Source organism: Tupaia chinensis, unplaced genomic scaffold (genome assembly GCF_000334495.1).
Source record: "Tupaia chinensis unplaced genomic scaffold, TupChi_1.0 Scaffold000225_1, whole genome shotgun sequence".
NCBI lineage: Eukaryota > Metazoa > Chordata > Mammalia > Scandentia > Tupaiidae > Tupaia > Tupaia belangeri.
Window position 1 is genome coordinate 2,794,697 of NW_006159700.1, and position 25,619 is coordinate 2,820,315.

The 25,619-nt window shown below is 39.2% G+C and overlaps 1 protein-coding gene across 7 annotated transcripts in view; it reads right to left on the minus strand.

The window, feature by feature from the left end:
• The window catches only part of PMS1 (PMS1 homolog 1, mismatch repair system component), a 124,872-nt gene that overhangs the window by 74,894 nt on the left and 24,359 nt on the right, over positions 1-25,619 (minus strand). For 5 of the 7 annotated variants that reach the window (XM_027771563.1, XM_027771562.1, XM_027771560.1 and 2 more), the window contains 3 exons: positions 21,360-21,496; positions 17,655-17,837; positions 2,921-3,023 (listed from right to left, as the gene is read on the minus strand). In XM_027771563.1, the coding sequence (XP_027627364.1) occupies positions 2,921-3,023; positions 17,655-17,837; positions 21,360-21,491 (418 nt within the window). In that variant the 5' untranslated portion in view covers positions 21,492-21,496. The remainder of the gene's footprint in view (positions 1-2,920; positions 3,024-17,654; positions 17,838-21,359; positions 21,497-25,619) is intronic. The other 2 variants (XM_027771561.1, XM_006147835.3) reach the window with 1 other exon arrangement.

A 25,619-nucleotide genomic window follows, 5' to 3' on the forward strand; every position in this document is an offset into this window, starting at 1 on the left:
TATGTAACTACTGACCTTTCAAGCATTTTGTTTCTTAAGATAAAAGAAACATATTAAAGAAAATAAAGTTCATTTACTGACTATAGAAGTTCCTTAACATGCATACCTGGTCTCACTTACATAAGGTAGAAGACTGAGGTCAGCAGAAAAGGAAAAATTAGCTAGCAAAAGGGCAAAGATCAGATGGATTCCACCTTTAAGGATTTAATTTCTTGGTTCCCATGGAGATGAATAAAGAAAAGCATGAGACGCACGAGTGATGCAGAGCCACTGGCCATCCATATTAGACTGGTTACTACTAAGATAAAAATAAATACTTTTTAAGTTTTATAAGGTGCCTAGACTACTACAAAGTACTCTATTGGATAGCCACTCAAATATCTCCTAATGGTTTCCTAATTTGAACACCTAAGAACTGGGGTCAGAGCATTTCTGGAAAGGGATCATACTGAAAAAATGCCTCTTTTTATCCTAACCCTCAATACACAGTAAAAGAATTACAATCTATTATTTCAGTTAAAATATGTACAACACTTATTATCACATATCAAATTAAATAGTTATTAGACAAGTTGATTTTCATTAACTGAAAAATTGTGTATTTTTAAAGAATTATTTTATTTAACTTTCTTTTTTTCTTTCTTTCTTTAATTAATTTGACCAGAGAGCAACAGAATGAGGAGAGAGAGAGAAAGTGAGAAGGCAAGCTGCCAGTTCTGGGACTCGAATCGTGGTGGACCATGCGGGGAGTCTGGTGCCCTTAACCACCATGCCACCTGCTGGCACCTAACTGAATAAATTTTTAAAAATTAGTGTCTTCTGGGGCCAGCATATGGTATGTTGGTTAAGGCACTAGACTACCACATGGCTGACCATGGTTCAAGTCCCATATCTGGCAGCCTGTTTCCTCACTTCCCCCATCCCCATCCCAGTGAGAGCACATCCCCTACAGCAAATGTAAAAATAACAATAATCAATAAAATTAAATAAATAATTACTTTGAAAAAAAAAAAAAAAAAAAAAAACAATGTTTTCTGGGGTTAGCAGGGGGTATGGTGTTTAAGGAGCTGGACTCCCACATGGTAGATAGGAGCTTGAGTCCTGGACCTGGCACCTTGCTTTACTACTCTTTCTCTCTCTCTGGTGAGTGTGTGTGCCCTACAGCATATTTTAAAAAATAATAATGATAATAATAAATAAAATTAGATAAATAATTCTTTACAAAAAATTAGTGTTTTTTTTTAAGAGTTTCTCTTAACTCTTTAATTTATGTGAATACAAAAATATTATTTCCTAATGCAAAAAGTAAGGATGCTGAGGATATATAAAATAAGAGAATAAGAGAATTCTGTATCAGTATTAAGATAATACAAAATAAATTTTGGGACCAGCAGATGGTATAATGGTTATGTCTCCAGAGTCCCACAAAGTTGACCATGGTTCAAGTCCCAGACACAGTGACTTAAAACTCACTCTGGGTGCATGTACATGCATGTCCAAAGTCCAAGGGGAGAATAGAGGAGAAGGGACTGCAGCATGGCCCTCTCCCCTGGGGCATGGTTGCTTGCTCTGTCTCTCCAGTGAGCATAAGAGTCCTATTACAGGGGGGAGAAAAAAAAAAAAAAAAAAAAAAACCTCTCTCTAAAAATAAATAAATAAATAAATAAATAAATAAATAAACTTCAATAAAGACAACAGTCATTTGAACAAAATAAATTCAACAATTAAACACAGGCTAGTAGGTAGCATAGTGGTTAAGGTGCTGGACTCCCATATGACCAAACGTGATTCAAGTCTGGACCTGGCAGCTTGAAAATCATGCTGGGCACATGTATGTACAGGCCCAAAAACCCCAGGAGAAGAGATTATGGTATGATGATCCCCCCAGGGGCGATTTCTCACTTTCCCTCCCACTGTCTCTCTGTCTCTCTTTCTGGGGAATGCACACACCCTACAGCAAAAACCTTAAAAATAAATAAATAATTAAACACTAAAACTGGCAATATATGGTACTTGGATTATATATTATAATTACATCCTGGGACAAGATCAAACATAAATTTACAATACAAGTTGAAGGAAGAGAAGGGTAAAAAATTACTCTTCCCCAAAAAACCCACAAGTCCTTTTTCAGATCTAAAATTCTTTTTAAAATGACTCTAAAGAGGGCATACCTTTAATGTTCTCTTTAATTTTAATCATCCCATTGCTAGAAATTAGCAGTATGAAAGACTAAAGGAAACATGTGAAACACAACCTTAAAGAGATTTTTCCCTTAGAAGTTAACTAGAATTTAGAGGAACTTAAAAACAAAGGACATCAATTAAGAAGTAATAAAATCACATGTAAGTTTATAAAATACTAATGAACTAAATTGCATTTGGCAACTGTAATTAGTATTTACCTGCTTTAAAATAATACAGAAAGACAGGAAGTGAGTGAGAACATCAGATGGGAAGACTTTCACAGAGACCTGATAATAGCTGAAACTGAATGACGACTGTTCTACCTACCGATGCATGTCTGAAGCTGTCCATAAATGAATGAGTATATGTTAAGTTACTTAATCGTATTATCTTGATAATATGGTGTATTGCCATTATCACCAAATCTATGTGTTTTAGGCATCTAAATGAAATACTGCCCTTCCTATCTGAAGATTACACTGGACATCGAGCAATAGTAAAATAAATGCCCCTATAGCTTTCACAGAAGGTCAATCCATGGAGTGGTCCACAGTCTCTCACACAGTTTTTCTTCAAAATAACTTGTAAGTATTAATAGATGGGTGGCCAGAGGCAAAATATTCACTTGGTAGCTAACCAAGCCCAATGCAACACATTTCAATGCAAAAGGTTATCCTTTTTAAACAAACGAGGCAGAAAAAGAAAAGAATGTTAATACAAAGCTACTGTCTTACCTTGACCAAGATGAGAAGGTTTCTGAGAAAGTATGTGACCACTGCCATCTAAGACATACTGGGTGCTAAAATTGTCAACAGCCGTTCTTGTTGTTATTAAAACCTAAGGCAGGAGAAAACCTCTAAGATATCAAATTAATACTTTAGATACTGCAATGGGTTCATTATGAAGTTAGACTTAAAATAATTATCACAAAATATACCTACTCAATATTGGAAAAAGTTATACTTGATAAATTCTTATGACCTAGTCTCTTGTAATAGTCCTTATATTAATTTTTTTAAAAAGTTTATATTTATGTTACAAATTATTATCTCATATGTTGAGTATTTTACTTAAATTAAATCACTCAGACATAAATCAGTATACCTGAAATGACTATCTGTATTATGATATTTCCATTGGTAAAAGCGAATACTTCAACTACATTAAGGGAACTAGCTTTTTGTTTTTTAGAGAGAGATTTTTGCTATAGGGCACATGCACTCACCAAAGAGAGATAGGGATGTAAAAAGTGAGAAATTATCTCCCCCCCCCACCCCCAGGGATGTCCATGCTGAAATCCCTTCTCAATTCTCTTCTTGTGACTTTGGGCATGCATGCACAAGCTCCCGATGTGAGTTTAAGCCACCAGGTCTGGGACTCAAACTGAGACTGAATACATGGGAGTCCAACTACGTAACCATTACTCCATCTGCTGGTACGGGGACGTTTTTTAACACATTCTTTCCATAAATTGGTTGAAAAGTGAATCCTTTTGTAAGGTAATAATTTCCTCACCCTTTTATATTGCGTAAAACCATGTCTTTATTACAAATCTATGGTTTGGGCATAGTGGCATGGACTCCAACACACAGTTGGTAGAGGCTGGAGGACTGCAGCATCAAGACCAACTCTCTCAAATCTATGGCTCGAAAAAAATGTAAATTATATGTACATATGTATAGACAATGTTTTCTTAAACACAGCTTTAAACTCAATGCTTAAATGTAAAACTTTTATCAATTAAAAATTCTTTATTATTAAAACATGTAAGCACGAGCCAAGAAAAGATTTCATTCAGCATGAAAATACTTTCTCAGATGTTAGTCACAGAAATATAAAATTAAGAACATCTATACTCTCTTAAACTACCTTCATCCTCTGCTTTCGGTTTACCTACCTCATGAGATTAGTAGGAAACTATAAAAAAGTAAAACACAATTGTGTCAGAAGAAAAACAAAGGTGGGGAATAGGACTGCTGCAAGGACAGCAAGTAGACTGGGAAGAGAATAGCCTCATCGTGCATCTGGTGTGCAACGATGACTTGAAACTGGAAGGAATTTTTCTGGTTACTCTTGGCCTTAGCATTAAATCTGTACATCATAATTTAGAAGCCACAAAGATCCAGCTTCACTACTGGAACTCACTGGGGTCCAGGTGGGTTTACACTCGATGGTTCTATCACCTTGTCCTAACCACATGTACGTACCATGGAGAGAATATCTGAGCCACTATGAAACAAGGTGGCTTCTTCAGCTCATGGCAAATCCAACAATAATAATAATAACAACAAAAACAACAACAACAAGGGAATTGAACAGTAAAATCTGTTAGATTCTCTCTGAGACTAAGTCCCATAAAACCATTACCAGAGAAATCAATATAACTGCTATTTCTACAATAGCTATTACCCAAAAAAGCTGTACCTATAACCAAAGTGAACTTCTACATACTCTTAAGTGATTATTCTACCTCGTTCAAAATGTATTCCATAGTTCAAAAACTGTAGACTTTAGAAAGTTTGCCAAACGAATCTGAATCTACCCCGCTACACCTCAACTCTCACGTGCCCTTTAATGATGTCCAGTAAAGTCTGCTCAACTAAGAGGACAGAAATTGCTAGAAATTTTCTTTTCTGTGTTTTACTTAGTTACTTCATTATTGTCCCTTTAAAAACAATTACACATTTAACCAACCGCTTCTCTAAAATGCCAAGGTCAATTGAATTCTATTTCTATTCTCCAAAGAGCTAGCCACCTGACCTAAAGCTGGTGTCACTGAGCAAAGGCAGCCCTGGAACTCTGAGTTCCAGTACTAACTCTGCCAGTGGCTGCTAGATGGTCCTGAAGAAGTGATTACACTATCATCTTTAAGGGAGGGTGATGATAAGACGAAGATGATGCTAATACTTTATAAGGTTACATGGGATTTTGCTTTGACCACTTCAAAAGCACTTTATAAGATATGAACTTGTTCATCTTTTAAACATATTAGTGAATACTAAACATACCCCAGCCTAGATGAATAATTTGAAGTGTGAAAAAGCAAAATAAGATCTTGGCATTCATAACGTAATGTTTATGCTCATGAAAGAAAATGGAACACAATATTATTTTCTAACATTCAAAATCTTCCAAACTGCAATAGGTAGGGTACTATGAGAATTTACTTAGATAGGAAATGCTCTGTAATGCATGGCTAGACAGTGAAGGAGACAAGCATAAGCATATTTCACAAATTCACAAAATACAGTGTGTTCCTCAGAGGAAGGAATTGTATTTCAAGAGTTCATTTCATCATATGACCCTGTGTCCTGGGCAAGAAACCTTTTTTTGGACCAGGCACAGGTTCAGAATGCATTAGCTCTACAGCAGCGAGCATTTGAACCTGCAGTAACTCCACCATCAGGAGCATCTCTAATGTTACAAATTGTTATTGCTGATTCTTTTTAGGGACACTGAAGAATTGTAGCATTGAGCAGATCTACTGGTGTTAAAGGAAGAATTAAAGAAAACAGTATCTTCAAAGTCAGTTTTAGAAGACCTTAGTTATCAGTTATTAAAAACTGACTCTGGTCCAGTTACTAAGTTTCAAGGAATTATGGTATTATAAAACCAAAAGTATATAAAAGTGCTTAAATGTTCGATAAGCATAGTTTTTCCTCAATGCCTAGATCAAAAGTAAACAAAAACTTCAGGCTCTCTCCTGATATCTGGAGCAAAAATCCTCTTGGCAAATTCATTTGAGGCAATCATGAAAAAGCCTTTTGGTTTTGGGCAGGTGACTTTTGGATGAACACTCTGGCATTGAAATATGGGTCTGAAGATGAATATAAATGGTCTTCGTTATTCAGTGAAGCATGGACTTTTGTCAGAAGGAGTAAAATGTCTTTTCTGTGTGTATGTCTATCTGCCTGTGCATACACAGCCACACACTAAAACAAGTACTCTGGTTTCAGTACTTTCTCCCAGATACCCCATCCTAAGTGGAACCACCACCAGAAATATTGGCCCTGGCTCTTCTCCATTTAACAGAGTTCTACTATCTGCAAGGAAGCTGCATGTAAAAACCAGAATACTCCAAATACTTTTAAAATCCCCTTGTCTATTTGCAAGCTCCCCTACTGTGGTTCAGAGGATACAGGAGGCACTATGCACAGTGGAAAAGGACTCAGGAGTTATCTGCTTGGCTTAGATTCATCAGAATGATGCTAGAGGCTTCTCCTTAGGCCCCAAAATAAGGGAGTCCCAATTCTCTCCTTCAAAACAGAATAACTTAGATTTTCATTCTGCCTGCCCCTCTAAGTTAAAGAGGTTTTTGTTTTAATGTGACATAAAGCACAAACAAACCTACAGACCCTGTATTGTCATCACAAAAGTATGCACAATGACCTTGATAGGTTCAAATAGTCACCAACGCATTGTAACCACTTAAAAAATGTTGGCTGGGGGCCAGCAGGTGGCATAGTTGTTAAAGTGCTGGATTCCCATATGGCTGACCATCGTCTGAATCTCAGACCTGGAAGCTAGAAAATCACTCTGGGCACATGTGTGTGCACGGCCAAAATCCTGAGAGGAGAATGGACGACAAGGAATTGTGGTGTATCCATGCCCCCAGGAGGTGATTTCTCATTTTCCTAATTTCTCTCTCTCGCTTTCTCTTTCTCCAGCAAGCCCATCAAAAACCTTTTAAAAAAAATTGGCTGAAAGAACCAATAAATATAATTATAATACAGATATTGGCTATCCACTCTTCTGATTCTCCTGCGGGAAAAATAAGGGAGGCAAAAGGCAAAATGATGCTACGGAATGAAGATTTTTAGTGAGAATTAGAAGAAACTTCCCTATGAATGTCTGATAAATTTTAGGAAGAATTGCCCCAAAATATGTAGGAATCTGCAGAAACTTCTAATGTTATGTTGAAATACTGCTTGCAGATCATGGTTAAAATAAGCAAATCTGAGGCCCAGCCAGGGTGGTGCATGCTTCTAAGACACTGCTGTTCCTCATACTGGGAACACACTCAGAGGTCCAGGTTTGACTCTCAATCCAATGTCAGTGCTGGGCCTAGTAACATGTACCTATAATCCCAGTGAGACGAGGCTGAGGCAGAAGATCGTGAGCCCAAGGCTGGCCCAGGCAACATGGCAAAACCCTGTATGAAAATGCAGAGCATGGGGGCCAGCAGTTGGTGTAATGGCTATGTTGCCATGTAGTCGACTGCAGTTCGAGTCCCAGACCTGGTGGCTTAAACTCATGCCAAGCGTGTGTGTGTGCATGACCAAGAGTAGAATGGAGAAGGAACTGAGGCGTGGCCATCCCCCTGGGGTGTGATTTCTTGCTTTCTGTCTCTCTGTCTCTCTCGCAAGCGCACACACCCAATAGCAAAAACCTCTCCAAAAAAAAAAGAAAAAAGAAAATGCTGAGCATGTGGCAAACACCTGTGAACCCAGCTACTCAGGAGGCTGAGGTAGGAGTCCAACAGTGAGACCCTGATTGTATTTTTTAAGTTTATTAATTTTATTCATGCAAGTGTGTGCACACAAGCTACAGAGAGAGATGAGAGATACACCCTTCACTGGGTTGCGTCACACCACGATTCCTCTTCCCCAGGCTTCCAGCTTGTCAAGAGCTTGGGCAGGAATGTGCACATCAAGAGTGCACAGAGAGCCAAATGCAGCTGGCCATGTCACAGTGAGCAGTGTAGTTCAGTTTCCTATGGACTGTACTACAAGGTTGGTGAACAACAAGCAAGTCTGATGATTTCATTGCCTATATAATAAAGCCGTATATTATTTTACCCCATCCTAAGTGGAACCACCACCAGAAATATTGGCCCTGGCTCTTCTCCATTTAACAGAGTTCTACTATCTGCAAGGAAGCTGCATGTAAAAACCAGAATACTCCAAATACTTTTAAAATCCCCTTGTCTATTTGCAAGCTCCCCTACTGTGGTTCAGAGGATACAGGAGGCACTATGCACAGTGGAAAAGGACTCAGGAGTTATCTGCTTGGCTTAGATTCATCAGAATGATGCTAGAGGCTTCTCCTTAGGCCCCAAAATAAGGGAGTCCCAATTCTCTCCTTCAAAACAGAATAACTTAGATTTTCATTCTGCCTGCCCCTCTAAGTTAAAGAGGTTTTTGTTTTAATGTGACATAAAGCACAAACAAACCTACAGACCCTGTATTGTCATCACAAAAGTATGCACAATGACCTTGATAGGTTCAAATAGTCACCAACGCATTGTAACCACTTAAAAAATGTTGGCTGGGGGCCAGCAGGTGGCATAGTTGTTAAAGTGCTGGATTCCCATATGGCTGACCCTCGTCTGAATCTCAGACCTGGAAGCTAGAAAATCACTCTGGGCACATGTGTGTGGACCGCCAAAATCCTGAGAGGAGAATGGACGACAAGGAATTGTGGTGTATCCATGCCCCCAGGAGGTGATTTCTCATTTTCCTAATTTCTCTCTCTCGCTTTCTCTTTCTCCAGCAAGCCCATCAAAAACCTTTTAAAAAAAATTGGCTGAAAGAACCAATAAATATAATTATAATACAGATATTGGCTATCCACTCTTCTGATTCTCCTGCGGGAAAAATAAGGGAGGCAAAAGGCAAAATGATGCTACGGAATGAAGATTTTTAGTGAGAATTAGAAGAAACTTCCCTATGAATGTCTGATAAATTTTAGGAAGAATTGCCCCAAAATATGTAGGAATCTGCAGAAACTTCTAATGTTATGTTGAAATACTGCTTGCAGATCATGGTTAAAATAAGCAAATCTGAGGCCCAGCCAGGGTGGTGCATGCTTCTAAGACACTGCTGTTCCTCATACTGGGAACACACTCAGAGGTCCAGGTTTGACTCTCAATCCAATGTCAGTGCTGGGCCTAGTAACATGTACCTATAATCCCAGTGAGACGAGGCTGAGGCAGAAGATCGTGAGCCCAAGGCTGGCCCAGGCAACATGGCAAAACCCTGTATGAAAATGCAGAGCATGGGGGCCAGCAGTTGGTGTAATGGCTATGTTGCCATGTAGTCGACTGCAGTTCGAGTCCCAGACCTGGTGGCTTAAACTCATGCCAAGCGTGTGTGTGTGCATGACCAAGAGTAGAATGGAGAAGGAACTGAGGCGTGGCCATCCCCCTGGGGTGTGATTTCTTGCTTTCTGTCTCTCTGTCTCTCTCGCAAGCGCACACACCCAATAGCAAAAACCTCTCCAAAAAAAAAAGAAAAAAGAAAATGCTGAGCATGTGGCAAACACCTGTGAACCCAGCTACTCAGGAGGCTGAGGTAGGAGTCCAACAGTGAGACCCTGATTGTATTTTTTAAGTTTATTAATTTTATTCATGCAAGTGTGTGCACACAAGCTACAGAGAGAGATGAGAGATACACCCTTCACTGGGTTGCGTCACACCACGATTCCTCTTCCCCAGGCTTCCAGCTTGTCAAGAGCTTGGGCAGGAATGTGCACATCAAGAGTGCACAGAGAGCCAAATGCAGCTGGCCATGTCACAGTGAGCAGTGTAGTTCAGTTTCCTATGGACTGTACTACAAGGTTGGTGAACAACAAGCAAGTCTGATGATTTCATTGCCTATATAATAAAGCCGTATATTATTTTTCACGTCCAAGTACAAAGTTGAACTTGCTTACTGTATGACATAGACAACATTCAAGGTACTTTAATATGTATTATTTTATTTGACCCTTGTCTCACTATCTTCATTATAAACAACAGATTTAAAAAATGAGAGTGGGGGCTGGCAGGGTGGTATAGTGGTTAAGGGCACTGGACTCCCACATGACTGATGGTTTGAGAGTTCCAGACCTGGTGGCTTGCTTTCTCACCTTCCCTCTCTCTCTCTTACTCTGTCCCTCTCTCATCAAACTGAAACAAGATTAATTAATTAATTAATCAATTAAGTTTAAAAAATAAATCTGAGAGAAATTAACCTGTTTTATACCTTTGGCCAAGTCTCATTCAGATAGTTGGGTTTATAATTAGGCTTCAGACTCCTAGTTCAGAGTTTGCCCGTGTCATTTAAGAAAACTAAAGAATAAAACTGTTTTGCATTCTTCCTAAAACCAAGGTGTAATTTGGCCTTCACTTAAAATCCAGTTCAAAAGTTTAAATGTGTTGGGAACCAGCAGTTAGCGTAATGGCTATGTCGCTGGACTCCCACGTAGTCGACTGCGGTTCGCGCCCCGGACCTAGTGGCTTAAAACTCACACCGGGCGCATGTGAGTGCGTGCCCAAGTTCCCAAGAGGAGAATGGAGGAGAGGGGATTGTGGTGTGACCATCCTCCCTGGGGGGTGATTTCTCGCTTTCTGTCTCTATGTCTGTCTCTGTCTGTCTGGCGAGCGCACGCACCTTATAGTGAAAATCTCTCCAAAAAAAAAAAAAAAAGTTTAAATGTGTTTACGGGACCAGCAGTTAGCGTAATGGCTATGTCATTGAACTCCCATGTAGTCGACTGCAGTTCAAGCTCCAGGCCCTGTGGCTTAAATTCACATCAGGCGCTTGTGCGTACATGCCCAAAAATCCCAAGAGGAGACTAGAGAAGGGATTGCAGTATGGCCATCCCCCCTGGGGGGTGATTTCTTGCTTTCTGTCTCTCTGTCTCTATTTTTCTGGTGAGCGCATGCACCCTATAGCAAAAGTGTCTACCAAAAAAAAATGTTTAAATGTGTTTCTTAAATATTTCTTTGGAAGAAAAATATTATTTATAATATAACATGTAAGATATCAATCTGAAGAGGAATAAAATATTTTATTATATGTATTTTATTATGTGATGTGAAGAACATATACAAATAGACTTTATAAAGATTTTTATATGGACCAGCAGATGGCGTAATAGTTACCTCACTGAACTCCCACATAGTCAATCATGGCTCAAGTCCCAGATCTGGCGGCTTAAAACTCAGGTCAGGCACATCTGCTTGTGTGCCAAAAGTCCCAAGAGGAGAATGGAGGAGAAGGGATTGTGGCATGGCCATCCCCTCTGGAGATGATTTCTTGCTCTGTCTCTCCAGCAAGCTTAGAAGTCCTATAGCAGAAGTCTAAAAAAAACTTTTTTATAGGCAGGCCAAACTAGATTTTTACTATCTTTAGTTCATTTTAGTCAATAGGCTTAATAATTAGTACCAAAAATATTGCACTGAAGAATGACAAATATCTCAAAAATCATTGTCCAACAAACAATAGTAAGTTTCAAAATAAGTTGTACTTGCTGATTCGATTTTAAGGAAAACCATATCAGTCAATTGTGTTGGTCACCAACACACTTACCTTCATCATAGATTACTATGGAAGGAATAATTCCATTTTTAAACACAAAGAGTATATTATGTAGATTAAAAGATAATGTTTTATTCCTTTGGACTGCTTAAATCTAAGACTGGATGTTATTTTATAAATGATAAATTAGGAAAACTGCCCACTCTTCCCAAGTATTTAAATAAAGACTACACAGTGAGACCAGCAGATGGCATAATGGCTACATTGCAAAACTCCCACATGGCTGACCACAGTTCGAGTCCTGAACCTGGCAGCTTGAAACTTACACTGGGAGCATGTACATGTGTCCCCAAATTTCCAAGGGGAGAGTGGAGGAGTAGGATTTGAGTGTGTCCATTCACCCAGAGGGTGATTTCTCACTTTTTTGTCTCTCTGTCTCTCTCTGGGCACATGTGTTCTATAGCAAAATTCTCTCTTCAAAAAAAAATACAGAGTTAGACGTAATTTAGATTTCTTTAGTCAATTTTTTTGAAAGTCTAACTTAAAGTTTATTTTTTAAATTACCAGAGGGTACATACATTCATGAGAGAGAGCACCTACCAATGTGGCATGGTCATGATGCTATCTCTTCTTTATTTCTCCAGCCTATTAGGATTTTGGGCACACGTGTACATGTGCCTGTCATGTTTCTCACGTTGCTGGGGCTAGGATTCAATATACAATTGGCCATGTGGAACCCAGTTCCTTATGCAGAGCACTTAACCCCTAAGCTGTGGGGCTTGCCCTTAATTTTTCTTTTTATAACTAAAATTATTAATGTCTTTAAAATAATCTAACAAGGGGACCAGCAGGTGGCATGGTGGTTAAGGCACTGGACACTCCCACATGGCCAACCAGGGTTCAAGTCCTGAATCTGGTGGCTTGCTTTCTCACTTCTTCTCTCTCTCATTCTCACCCTCTGCCTCCCTCTCTCTGCTCAAACTAAAAAATAAATGAATGAATAAATAAAATTAAATAAATAATTATTAAAAAAATAATAATCTAACAAAAAGCAATTTCGAAAAGTAGAATTTTGGTGGTGGTCATGTAACAGTATGAGAAAATTATATCTCAATTACATATTATCCACCTATCCAATCTGTGATGGCTTACAATCATAAGACTTTAAAATGATCTGTATTGGGACCAGCAGTTTGCGTAATGGCTATGTCACTGGACTCCCATGTAGTAGACTGCGGTTCAAGTCCCAGACCCGGTGACTTAAACTCAAGCCGGGTGCATGTGCCCAAGATCCCAAGAAGAGAATGGAGGAGAAGGGATTGCGGCATGGCCATCCCCCCAGGGGGTGATTTCTCGCTTTCTGTATCTCTGGTGAGCGCACGCACCCTATGGCAAAAACCTCTCAAAAAAAAAAAAAAAAAAAAAGAAAGAAAGAAAGAAAAATTATCTGTATCAATAAGTTTGGTAAATAAAATAGCCAAATCATTAAATTTTATTATGAAAATGTAATCTTCATCTAAAAATTTTCATCTATAGAAGCTAGTCTATAAAATAAGTATGCAACTTCGATATAAGAAACCTCAATTTTTTCTGTATGCTAAAGAATATTCATTACATTTAAAAAGTGAACTTTTTAACCAAAAAGCATTAACTTATTTAAATTTTCCTGAATAGCAACATTTATTTTTCAATATAACTGACTTTAAAACATTTTCCTTTCTGTTCTCTTTTCCATTTTTTAATTTTTTGCTATACTGTGTGTGTACCTACAGAGAGAGAGTGAGAAATCAAACCCATGCCGCAATTCCTTTTCCTCTTGGGATTTTGGGCATGTACGCATATGCACCCAGCATTACCTTTCAAGTCACCAGGTCTGGAACTTGAACTATGCAGTTGGCTGTGTGGGATCCAGCCTCCTTAACCATTACACGATCAGCTGGCCCAACACATTACTTTCTTATTTTATTTTGTTTTTTAAATTGCCATAGGGAGCATATACTTGCCAGAGAGAGAAAGAGAGAGATGGAGAAGGGAAGAAGGCACCCTCTAGTGGGGCATGATCACACCACAATTCCCTCTCTTCCATTTCTCCCCCTGTAAGGATTCTGGATATGCACACACGCACATGTGCCCACTGTGATTTCCAAGCCACCAGGCCTGGAAACTGAACTGCCATAGTCCAGGTGGAATTTGGGTCCCTTGCCCACAAACATATTACTTTTTGTGTTCATGAAACAATCCATATTCAGAATCTTTCCATGTTAGTTTCAACTCGACTATTTTTGACAACTTATCTACTGAACTTACCACTGTAGGCCTAGGTGTATTCATTATTTTAATATGAAAGTACTATTAAGGTTATAAATACATTCCTAGTATCACCTAGTAACGTTAGAAAGAAAACAACATCCTTACTATGGCGAACTCAGTACGGGAGGCATGAAATGAGGACTGAATTCTCGGGTTTACAATAGACCCATTATGTTCCTGAAAAGGTCATATTTTCATATTCTATTTACTTCACTGTATAAAACTCCTTTGAAATACACTACCTAGGGGACCAGCAGTTAGCGTAATGGCTATGTCGCTGGATTCCCACGTAATCGACCGCAATTCAAGTCCCGGACCCGGTGGCTTAAACTCACGCTGGGCGTGTGTGCGTGCGTGCCCAAGATCCCAAGAGGAGAATGGAGGAGAAGGGACTGCGGCTTGACCATCCCCCCTGGGGGGTGATTTCTCGCTTTCTGTCTGTCTCTCTCTGTCTGTCTGTCAAGTGCACGCACCATGTAGCAAAAATCTCTCCAAAAAAAAAGAAAAAGAAAGAAATACACTACCTAGCACAGGACCCAGCAAACACTAGATAAAAAAAGTATCAGTAGATTGATATTAGAGACTGGTTTTTTTTGAGAGATTTTTGCTATAGGGTGTGTGCGCTCACCAGAAAGAGAGAGACAGAGAGACAGAAAGTGAGAAATCACTTCCCCAGTGAGGATGGCCAGACCGCAATCCCTTCTCCTCCATTCTCCTGTCAGGATCTTGGGCACACACTTGGCATGAGTTTAAGCCATTGGATCCAGGACTTTAACCGTGGCTGACCATATGAGAGTCCAGTGACATAGCCACTACTCCAACTGCTGGTCTCGAGACTGTTTTGAAGTTGGGGTAAGTTGGCTCCAAAAGACCCCAGTTTCGGGACCAGCAGTTAGCATAATGGCTATGTCACTGAATTCCCATGTAGTCAACTGCGGTTCGAGTGCTGGACTTGGTGGCTTAAACTCACGCCGGGCACATGCACGTGCGTGCCCAAGATCCCAAGAGGAGAATGGAGGAGATGGGATGGCACCGTGGCCATCCCCCCTGGGGGGTGATTTTTTCGCTTTCTATCTCTCTGTCTCTGTCTTTCTGGTGAGCACATGTGCCCTATAGCAAAAAAAATTTCAAAAAAAAAAAAAAAAGACACCAGTTTCCTCATCAGTAATAGAAAAAGACTGAACCTACATTGTACAATAGGTTGGTCACCCATGAAGCAGACTCTGAGATGGAGATTAATTAGCAGGAAGTTTATTAGGGAGAGCTCTGGAGAAATCACTTGTGGGAGCAGGGCAGAGCTGTCTAGGAAGGGACTTCGCCTGAACATTCCCTCATCAACCAGTCATTGGATGCAGCTTGCCCTGCATGACCCAGGTAAGGTAGCTCTCTTCAGCTAAGGTCAGGACAAGGGGAGACTCAGCTGTGAGCATTTAGTTGCCCATTCTCTTGGCAGCTGGGGGGGGGGGAAGTTCTCAGTCTGGAAGTGGGGGATGTGGGTGGTGCACCAGGGTCCTTCCATTTCTATATTTCCTATGGCTTTCAGGTACAACCAAACCTAAATCATCATCAGAAACTGTCCGTGTGGTCCTGCTATGGTGAAGGGCACTGCTAAGACACTGTACCTCACAGTTTGGGACCATGCAAGAAGCCCAGGTTAGATTTCTAGTCCAACCTCAAAGGCCAGTCACAGTGACATGCACCGACACTCTTAGTGACTTGGCAGAGTGGGGCAGGAAAATCACCGCATAGCAAGACACTTTAAATAAATACCTCACAAAATATGGACTGTCAGATTCCATTTATATAAAGTTTAAAAACAGGTAGACAGCCGACCCTGTAGCAGTGGTTAACTGCTATGCACAGAAAAATGGATTCTACCTGGCCAACCATGGTTTGAATCCTGGCCCCAATGGCTTGAAAAACACTCTGTACATGAGCATGTACATGTGTGCCCCAAATCCTGGCAGGATGGAGAACTGGAGGGAAAAGGTTTACTGCATGTCCATTCCCCACTTGGAGAAGGGGGTTCTTTCTCTCTCTCTCCTCCCCCCTTCTCTCTCTCTCTGTTAAGCACATGTGCCCACTGACAAAAAGAAAAAGAAACATTAAAATAAAAAGAAATTGTATAGCTTGTTTTGACAGAAATCAGAATAGTGATTACCTCTGGGATCAGCAGTTAACGTAATGGCTATGTCGCTGGACTCCCATGTAGTTGACCATGGTTCGAGTCCCGAACCAGGTGGCTTAAACTCATTCTGGGTGCGTGTGTGTGTGCGTACCCATGATCCCGAGAGGAGAATGGAGGAGAAGGGATTGCGGCGTGGCCATCCCCCTTGGAGGGTGATGTCTTGCTTTTTGTCTCTGTTTATCTCTGTCTTTCTGGTGAACACACGTGTCCTATAGCAAAAGCCTCTCCGAAAAAAAAAGAATACTGATTACCTCTGAAGAGAACTGACTGCACAAAAGCACAAGAGTACCTTCCGTGGAGTCGATAATTGTCTTGATATGGAGAATGTATCTCTAAAAATCCACAGTACGTGCACATGCATGTGTATACACACACACACACACACACACACACACACACACACACCACACACACACACACACTTATCTATGTATGGTTTTCCTAAAGGTTTACAAGAAAGGAGATTCCATAAAATGCTCTGTTAATTTTCTAAGATTGTTTAATGCCTGACATTGCAATGTGTAAAGTAATGCAACTTCTTAAAATGTTTAGTTTTCTATTATAGTGATACTTGACAATTCTTTTGTAATTTTGATGAGCAAAATTATTTTAACTATTTATACTCAAGGCCATTTGAATGCCTAAAAAGTAAAACAAAAGACAAAATGATAAACTGAGATATGAAATGGGTTTAGATAATCAAAGATACAAGATAGTGAACAATGGACAAAGGCTTGCAAACTGTCTTCTAAAATCGGAAGTACAGGAAAGATTTGTATAAATCACATGGCTCACATGCAACATATTTATAAAGACTAAGTATTGTGCTGCCACCTAGCAGGCAAATCCGATAATGACCAACTTCAGCTCACAACGGTTGTATACATCTTCTCAGAAATACAGAAATGCCAAATTATATCTTTTCTGAAAAATAGCCTGCAAAAAATAAAGCTCAAAGGCTATCTGCCACATTTGGAAAATAGTTTAAAAATATTATGTCCTAAAACAAAATATAGAACTTCTATAATAGCCAAGTGAAATAAACCAAACACAAAAGAAAAAATATTGTTAAGAATCTGCTTATATGGGGTACCCAGAATAGTCAAATTCACTGAGAGAAGGTAGAATAGTAGTTATCAGAAGATGGAGACCAAAAGGAATGGGATTTATTGTTTTCTGGATACAGAGTTTCAATTCAGGATGATAAAGAAATTCTGGAGATAGATAATGGTAATGAATGCACAAAACTATGAATGCTCTTAATGCCACTGAACTGCATACTTAAAATAGTTATACTGATTATGTTGGCTCGGTGGTACAATGGTAAAGGACTGCTCAAGAGAAGCTAGATCCCACATGGCTACTGTGGTTAGAACCCATGGCCTGGTCAGCCTGAAACACACTGGGTACAGACATGAGTGTCCAGAATTTGATAGTCTGGAAGACTTGAGTAAGGGAGTCATAACATGACCGGAAGTGTGGAGAGTGCGTTTTCTCTCTCTCTCTCTCTCTGTCTCACATGCATACATATAAGCTTTATCATGATGAATAAAGTATTAAAAAAAAAAAACCTTAAAGTTAAATTGGTAAATTTTATATTATATATATTTTACCCTAAAATAAAAATAAATTTAAAACATACTTTGCCAACTAATGAGTTGGTTTACTCTTAATTCTAATAGTCCGTGATGATGAAATCTCTAAAACAGTCACCATAAATTGCCTTACCTCGGCTACACAGCAAATTGACCCCAAGGCTTCTCCACGAAAACCGTAAGTTGTCAAATTTTCAAGATCTTCATGACTATTTATTTTTGAGGTGTAGTACTTCACTGCCATTACAGGTGCATCAACGGCCTTGATACCCTCACCATTGTCTCGCACCTCAATTTTATCAAATCCGTAGTTCTCCTATAAAAAGTTAAGTAAAAAGAAAAAACCCTTAGTATATAAGAACATTGAACTGGTACTGCATTTAGAAATGGAAAAAAAAAATACAAATAAAACAATTCTGTCACTTATTCACCTTTTATAGCGGCATGACACTACGGAAATACATTTAAATTTTTTAGTCTTACTAATTCCTAGTTATGCCACAAGTAAGTTGCTTGTTTTTTCTGGACTGTTACTACCATAAGGTAAAGTCTAATCTTTAAGGCTTCTTTTTATTGTTGTGGTATAGTATGTATTTATGATAATTTATGTTTAAACTTGACTAATATCTTCTGAATTATATACACATTCTTATGACTAATCCACTAAATGAACAGATTACCACCAACAAAACACCACTTGCTCTACCCACCAAGAGTCTAGAAATTATCATTATTCAACATAATTTACTTATTTTTTTAATAATTGTGATTTTTACTTATTTACTTCATTTCATTTTGCCATAGAGCACATGCACTCCCCAGAGATAGATAGAAAGAGACAGTGAGAAATTACCCTCAAGGGGATGGCCATGCCACAATCCCTTCTCCTCCATTCTTCTATTGGGATTTTGGGCACACAGACACACATGCCTGGTGTGATTTTCAAGCCACCAGGTCCTACTATCAAACCACTACAGTCAGTCATGTGGGAGTCCAGTGCCTTAACCACTATGCCACCTGCTGGCCCCAAATCAATTTATTTTTTACTGCCAGTAGGCATGTGAGCTTGTTAGAGATAGAATCCCCAGAGGGTTGTGGTCACACCGCAATCCTTTTTCCTCCATTCCATCAGAATTTTGGGCATGCACAACATGTACCTGGTGTGTTTTTCAAGTCAGTGGGTTGTCTGGGATTTGAACCATAGTTAGCCTTGTGGGTTCTAGCTATCTATGCATAGGGCTTAACCACTTTGCTATAAGGCTAGCTGCAACTTAATTTTTAATATTTTCTCCTTTTTTGTCTTCATAAGAAAACTTAAAATGTTAACTACATTTTAGCTTTCTAAATTTCTTTCTGCAAATAGTCACCAAACAAAAGATTGCTAAAACACATCTAATTTGGTAACTTTGGTGGGTCTGTAATCTGAAAACCTGGGTGAAAAACCCTAAAATCAGGGACCAGCAGTTAGCGTAATGGCTATATCACTGGACTCCCATGAAGTCGACAGCGATTCGAGTTCCGTACCTGGTGGCTTAAAAAACTCACGCCAGGCACGTGTACGTGCGTGCCCAAGATCCCGAGAGGAGAATGGAGGAGAAGGGATTGCAGTGTGGCCATCCTCCCGGGGGGTGATTTCTCGCTTTCTGCCTCTCTGCTGTCTCTCTCATCTGGCGAGCACACGCGCTCTATAGCAAAAACCTCTCCAAAAACAAAACAAACAAATAAACAAAACCCTCAAATCATAACTTAGTTTTATATTCTAATACTAAAAATATAAAATATACATAAAACAAAAATCTAAATTCTTATAGTGATCATCCTTTCTATGAGTACCACATTCTTTTTTTAAAAAAAGAATTTACCTGACAGATGGTAAAGATTATCCCTTTTCCACAAAAACATTCCTACCAACATTATTTCAAATACCATAGTTCTAGAAATAGCATAAGTAAATGATTAGAAGATTTAAAAAATGTATCCCTACATTCAATCCAATTCAATCACCTTCCAAAAGGTACCAGGTACTGGTCAAGTATAAATAGCACAAAAATGAATAAAACACAGACCTTGCTTCTATGAATTAGCCATCTAGAACAGGGGAGACAGACATAAAAACTAACTGCAATAAATTATAATGAGTGCTGTTAAGTCACATTAATTCAAGTAATTTTTTCTTCTAGTGGCATTTTTATAACATCTTTTTTATTATTCATGATAGAGCATGTGCATACAGAAGCACCCTCCAGTGTATGGTCACTCTATGGTCCCCCTTCTCCAGTTCTCCAGCCCTCAGATCTTGGGCACTTACGTGTGCTCATCATATTTTCAGGTGGACTGGCCCAGGGATCTGAACAGTGGTTGCCATGTGGGATCTGACCACTCTTTTTTTTTTTTTTTTTGGAGAGGTTTTTGCCATAGGGTGCTTGCTCTTACCAGACAGACAGAGAGAGAGACAGAAAGTGAGAAATCACCCCCCAGGGGGGATGGTCACACCACAATCTCTTCTCCGTTCTCCTCTCGAGATCCTGTTTACACACTCAGCATGAGTTTTAAGCCACCGGGTCCGGGACGCAAACCGTGGTCGACAACGTGGGAGTCCAGCGACATAGCCATTACGCTAACTGCTGGTCCCGAGGATCTGACCACTCTTAAGCAATGCATTACATTACACCATGGAGCCATCCCAATTCAAATGATTTAATATGTGAAAACTGGGCCAGCCAGCAGCATGGTGCTTAAGATGGCTAGATCCAGTATGGACAACTGCATACTTCAAGTCCTGGACCTGAAGGCTTGAAAAACACACTAGACATATCTGCATGACTGCCCAAAATCCCAAGAGGAGAACAGAAGAGAAAGGATTGCAGTGTGGCCATCCCCCTGGGGGATGCTTTCTCACTCTCCCTCTCTGCCTCCCTCTTTCTCTGGTGAGTGCATATGCCCTATAGCAAAATAAATAAGTGAATAATAAATATGTGAAAACTATAAGATAATTAAAAAATGATTTTGAAGTAAAATTAGATGAAAAAATAAAACACAAAGGGGAATATATAAAATATATAAGTAACTCTGGGTCTAGCAGTTGGCATAACAGCTATGTCGCTGGACTCCCATGTAGTTGACCACAGTTCAAGTCCCGGACCCAGTGGTTTAAACTCATGCCAGGTGCTTATGCATGTGTGCCCAAGATCCTGAGAGGAGAATGGAAGAGGAGGAATTGTGGCATGGCCATCCCCCCGAGGGGTGATTTTCCCACTTTCTGTCTCTATGTCTGTCTCTGTCTTTCTGGCGAGTGCATGTGCCCTATAGCAAAAACCTCTCCAAAAAAAAAAAGTAACTCAATATAAATATTAGTACGAATTATAGCATTAAACTGATGCTTTAGGTAATGGGGTCTTATTTAATGTATTTTATGATCTCCTTTAGTGTTACTATAATTTTGATTTAAAATTTATTTTTAAGAACTAACTTTTTTATGTGTGTTGGAGGACCCATATGCTCGCCAAAAAGAGGAAGAAGACAAAGCACCCCCAATTGGGAATGGTCACACCACAATCCTCGTTTCTCCGTCTCTCCCCTTTTCAGGATTTTGCATGTGCTCAACATATTTCTCAAGCCACCTGGTCCAGGACTCAAACCACACAGCTGGCCACATGAGATCTAGCTGCCATAAACACCAGGCCTTAAAGCTGGGCCAGAATTAACTCTTAAGATAAAGGGTCTAATATCCGAAAAATAATTTACTGGTACAAAGAAAAGAAAGATAACAGTTTTAGGAGAATGCATCTGTCCAGCCCTTTTTTGCTTTAAAGACACTTGGCTTGTCCAAGATACTCACCAGTTTAACCTCTATGCTTGTGGCACCCGCATCCAAGGAGTTTTCAATGAGCTCTTTTACAACACTGACTACTGATGTAATTATCTGAGAACTTGAAAGGAGGCGAACTGTTGCTGCAGGCAACTGTTTCATTCTAGCTTTTAAGATAAAAATGCAAGTTGTAAAAATAAAACCTGTTAAATACACATTCCTAACAGAACTGTAAAATGATACAATAATAATAGCAGCACACATTTACTGCACCTCACTGTTTGCCAGACTCTACTATAAGAATATACAGTATTGCCCTTTGAAAAAGATGACTTCATCACGTTCATTTTATGAAACTACCAAGACAGACAGAAGTTAAGAAGCTTAGCCAAGATCATCCAGTTACTAAGAGCTAGAGCTAAGACAAATAAAGGCAAGCCATTCAACACTCCCTCTGTCAATATGTAATCTGGTTACCTGTTAAGCATAAAAATGACCAAATCTGGTTCAAAAAACCCAGGATAACGTAAGAGGGAGAAAATTCTCTTTTTTCATACTCTAAGTCCTACCAAGTCTTCTTTTTTTTTTTTAAGTTTTTTTTTTTTTTTTTGAGAGGTTTTTGCTATAAGGCACATGTGCTTGTCAGAGAGACAGAGAGACAGAAAGCGAGAAATCGTCCCCCAGGGGGGTGGCCACGCTGCAATCCCTTCTCCTCCATTCTCTCGGGATCTTGGGCATGCACACACACATGCTCAGCATGAGTTTAAGCCACAGGGTATGGGACTCAAACCGCAGTTGACTACATGGGAGTCCAGCAACACAGCCATCACGCCAGCTGCTGGTCCCCCTACCAATTCTTTTCTCAGTATATCTCACATTCAGTTCCTTCTTTTTATCTTTCCTTCATTATGAAAAAGTTTAAGTTCCTAGCATTAAAGAATTTCCTAATTAGCCTTCCTGACTCTCAATCCTTGATAACCCAGCTGTGAATGCCAATGATGATGATGATGATTACAAGAACAGTAACTACCATTTATTCACCATCTAGTTTGCAACTGTGCTAAGCACTTCACATATGGGATTCTGTTTAATTCTCTAAACCATGAAAAGTACATACTATGTATAAATATTACAATTAGTAGTATGACCACTTAAGAGGTTAAAAAAAACTGAGTAAGTAACTAAATATTTAACTTCTCATTAGTTAGTGATTTTTTTCCCCTTAAATACCTTTCCTTAAATGTCGGTGCCAATTATGCCTTGGTTCAAACTCATTACGGCAGAATACCGAAGGCAGATAAAACACTGGAATTGAGACAAATGTAGTCTAAAAAGATTTTTTAAAAACATTAAATTGGCAAGTCACACTATGACAATAACTGAAGAATACTAAGAACAATTGTACTATAATCAGTGTATGTATGATTTACCTGGCTAGGAATGACCAGACGGTGCTGTCACCTTGGGATGTGACTAATGACAGTCAGTCAATCATGTGCCTTAGCAGCGGTCCCACACAAATACCATTTGTTGTAATTAGTTAAAAAGGCTTTTATGATTACTGAGCTCTCGAGTTAGGATACCTAGACTCTGGCATTACTGCTAATCTTAACTAGTCAGATCCCAGACCTGTCAGAAACTACCTTCAGCATTACTCTACCTAAAACATTCTCATCAGGTGGCTCCCCAGAGCCAGTAAGACAAAGTTCAATATTTGTGCTATATTCAAGGTCCTCCGTATACTGATCCAAACTATAAATCCAAAATCTATGTCAGTGATTGTTTTAGTGATGAAACTCTTTGTTCCAACAAAAGAAATTCAAAAAAATCTCATATGCCAATTCCATGTATAAAATGAGCAGAGAAGGGGCTTTGTATCTGCTTTAAAGTCTCACTTCAGAAACATTTTCGGGAAAATAAACATTAGCTTGACAACATGCAATTTATCTGTCAAGATTTTCTTGAACAAAATAAACAGGGCAAAAAAACCCTAGATACTTCCTTAATTTACCTGACTGGTTACATGCTCACATGATGACTTCATCCTGTGGAATGTAGGACCAAACAAAATAGCAAACACCAAATCAAAACAAAAGGCTTTCAAGTTTAGGATTCTTTCTCAGGTAACTTAAACAGACATGTACAGGAGGAGTCAACAACTGAGCAGGAAATGGAGTACTGTAATAATTACATATTGGGTCTTCGGAAAAGTCATAATGTATTTTTCTGTTTTCCTTAGAGAGATTTTTGCAATAGGGAGTGTGCACTCGCTGGAAAGACAGAAAGCAAGAAATCAACCTCCCCCTCTCCCATGGGGGATGGCCATGATATAATCCCTTCACTTCCATTCTCCTCTAAGGATTTTGGGCACATACTCACATACACGCCTGTTGTGAGTTTGAAGCCACTAGGTCTAGAACTCATCTACTATGTGGGAATGCAGCGACTTGATGATTATGCCATCTGCTGGTCCCTGTTTTTCTATGCAAAAATGTGTCATAACTTTTCAGACAGCCCAAAAGAATTTTATGGGATATATTTCTGGGAAGAGGCTAGTATTTTTAAATTTGAGGTGGTTAACAGGTCATAATTCATAAACATAACTATCTGCTATACACAAGTAAAGTTGAATGACACAGTGGAAAAACAAAACAGACCAGGGTATAAAAAACAGCTTTTGGGATTCAGTTTTATTATAAACCGAAGCAAGTCACTTAAATCCTTCTGCAAAAATTGATCCTCATTTGTAAAAAATGGAGATAATGCCTTGGTTTATAATGAGGATCAAGTAAGAACACATAATCAAATGCTTTAAAAATGGTACTAATAAGGCCTTACAAAATGTACAGTGTAATAATGAAAGATCATTATATAAAGGAATGCTGGAAATTCTTTTAAAATACTGAACACTCTGGCCCAGCAAGTGGCATGGGAGTTGAGGTTCTGGACTCCCCTATGGCCGACCATAGTTCAAGTTGTAGACTCAGTGGTTCAGGGGTTGTGCCAGGAGTGTGTGCATGTTTGCCCAGAATCCCAAGAGGAGAATGGAAGAGAAGGGATTGGAGTGTGGTCATTCCCCACCCCCCCAGGGGGTGATTTCTCACATTCCCTCTATCTCTGCCTCTATCTCCAGCAAGTGTATATGCTCTATAGCCAAAACTAGAGGGGGGGGGGGGTTAGGAGTAGAAACAGCAAAAAAAATAAACATTATCCCCTAGTTTATAAATTTGAATTCATTTTGGGGTACCCAGTTTTAATGAAAGTAACTGTGAACAACTATCTCTCAATGATTTTGTTGTGGCTCTCAAGGACTGAGAGGCTGCCCCAATCAGTTAGAAAAATGGTAGACAGGCTGCTTCAGAGTCATCACAGTCACATAACCTAGTGCTATTACAAATCAAAGGCATCTTCTGCGCTTTTCCCAAGCTTCAGACTTGCCTCAGGTTGAAGAGTAGAGAGTTGTATTGTAAGTTTAGCCACTAGTCACATGTGGCTACTGTGCACTTAAAATGTAGCTAGTCCAAAATTCAGTATTATAAAAATATATAAGCTTGGGCTGGCCCCATATCCTAACGGTTAGAGGAGTCATATCACACATGGCCAACTGGGCAACTTGAATTTTAGCAGCACTGGCTTGAAAACCACATTAGGCCCATGTGTGTGCATACCCAAAATCCCAATAGGATGGAGAAATGGAAAAGGGGCTGTGGTGTGACCATGCCCCATGGAGGGGTGCTTTCTTTCTTCCTCTCACTCTCGTAAGTGTATGTGCCATCTGGCAAATAAAAAAATAAATAAGTAAATAATAAAAAAAAATTATATGTTTTTCCATGGATAACATAAAATGATATTTGCTATTTTTGATATATTAGGTTACGTAAAACACATTATTAAAATTAACTTCATTTTTATTTTTCTTACCTTTTCTAAGGTATCTATTAGAAAATTTGAAATAATAAATGTAGCTTACATTATAGATCTATTAGATAGTGCTGAACAGAGTCATGTTTGACAGGATAGGCTCTGAAATCACAGTACTATACTTTGGTTTTATCTCAGCACTTACACTACTTACTACAGGTTGTCTGGAAAGTCATGATACATTTTTGCATGAAAAAACAGAAAAATACATCATGACTTTCCTGACAACCTAATGTATTATGCTGGGGAAATTAAATTCTCTACAACTCAATTGCCTTATCTATTACAATGAAGATTAATAGTGGGAACCAGCAGTTAGCGTAATGGCTATGTCGCTGGACCCCCCCGTAGTTGACCCGCGTTCGGGTC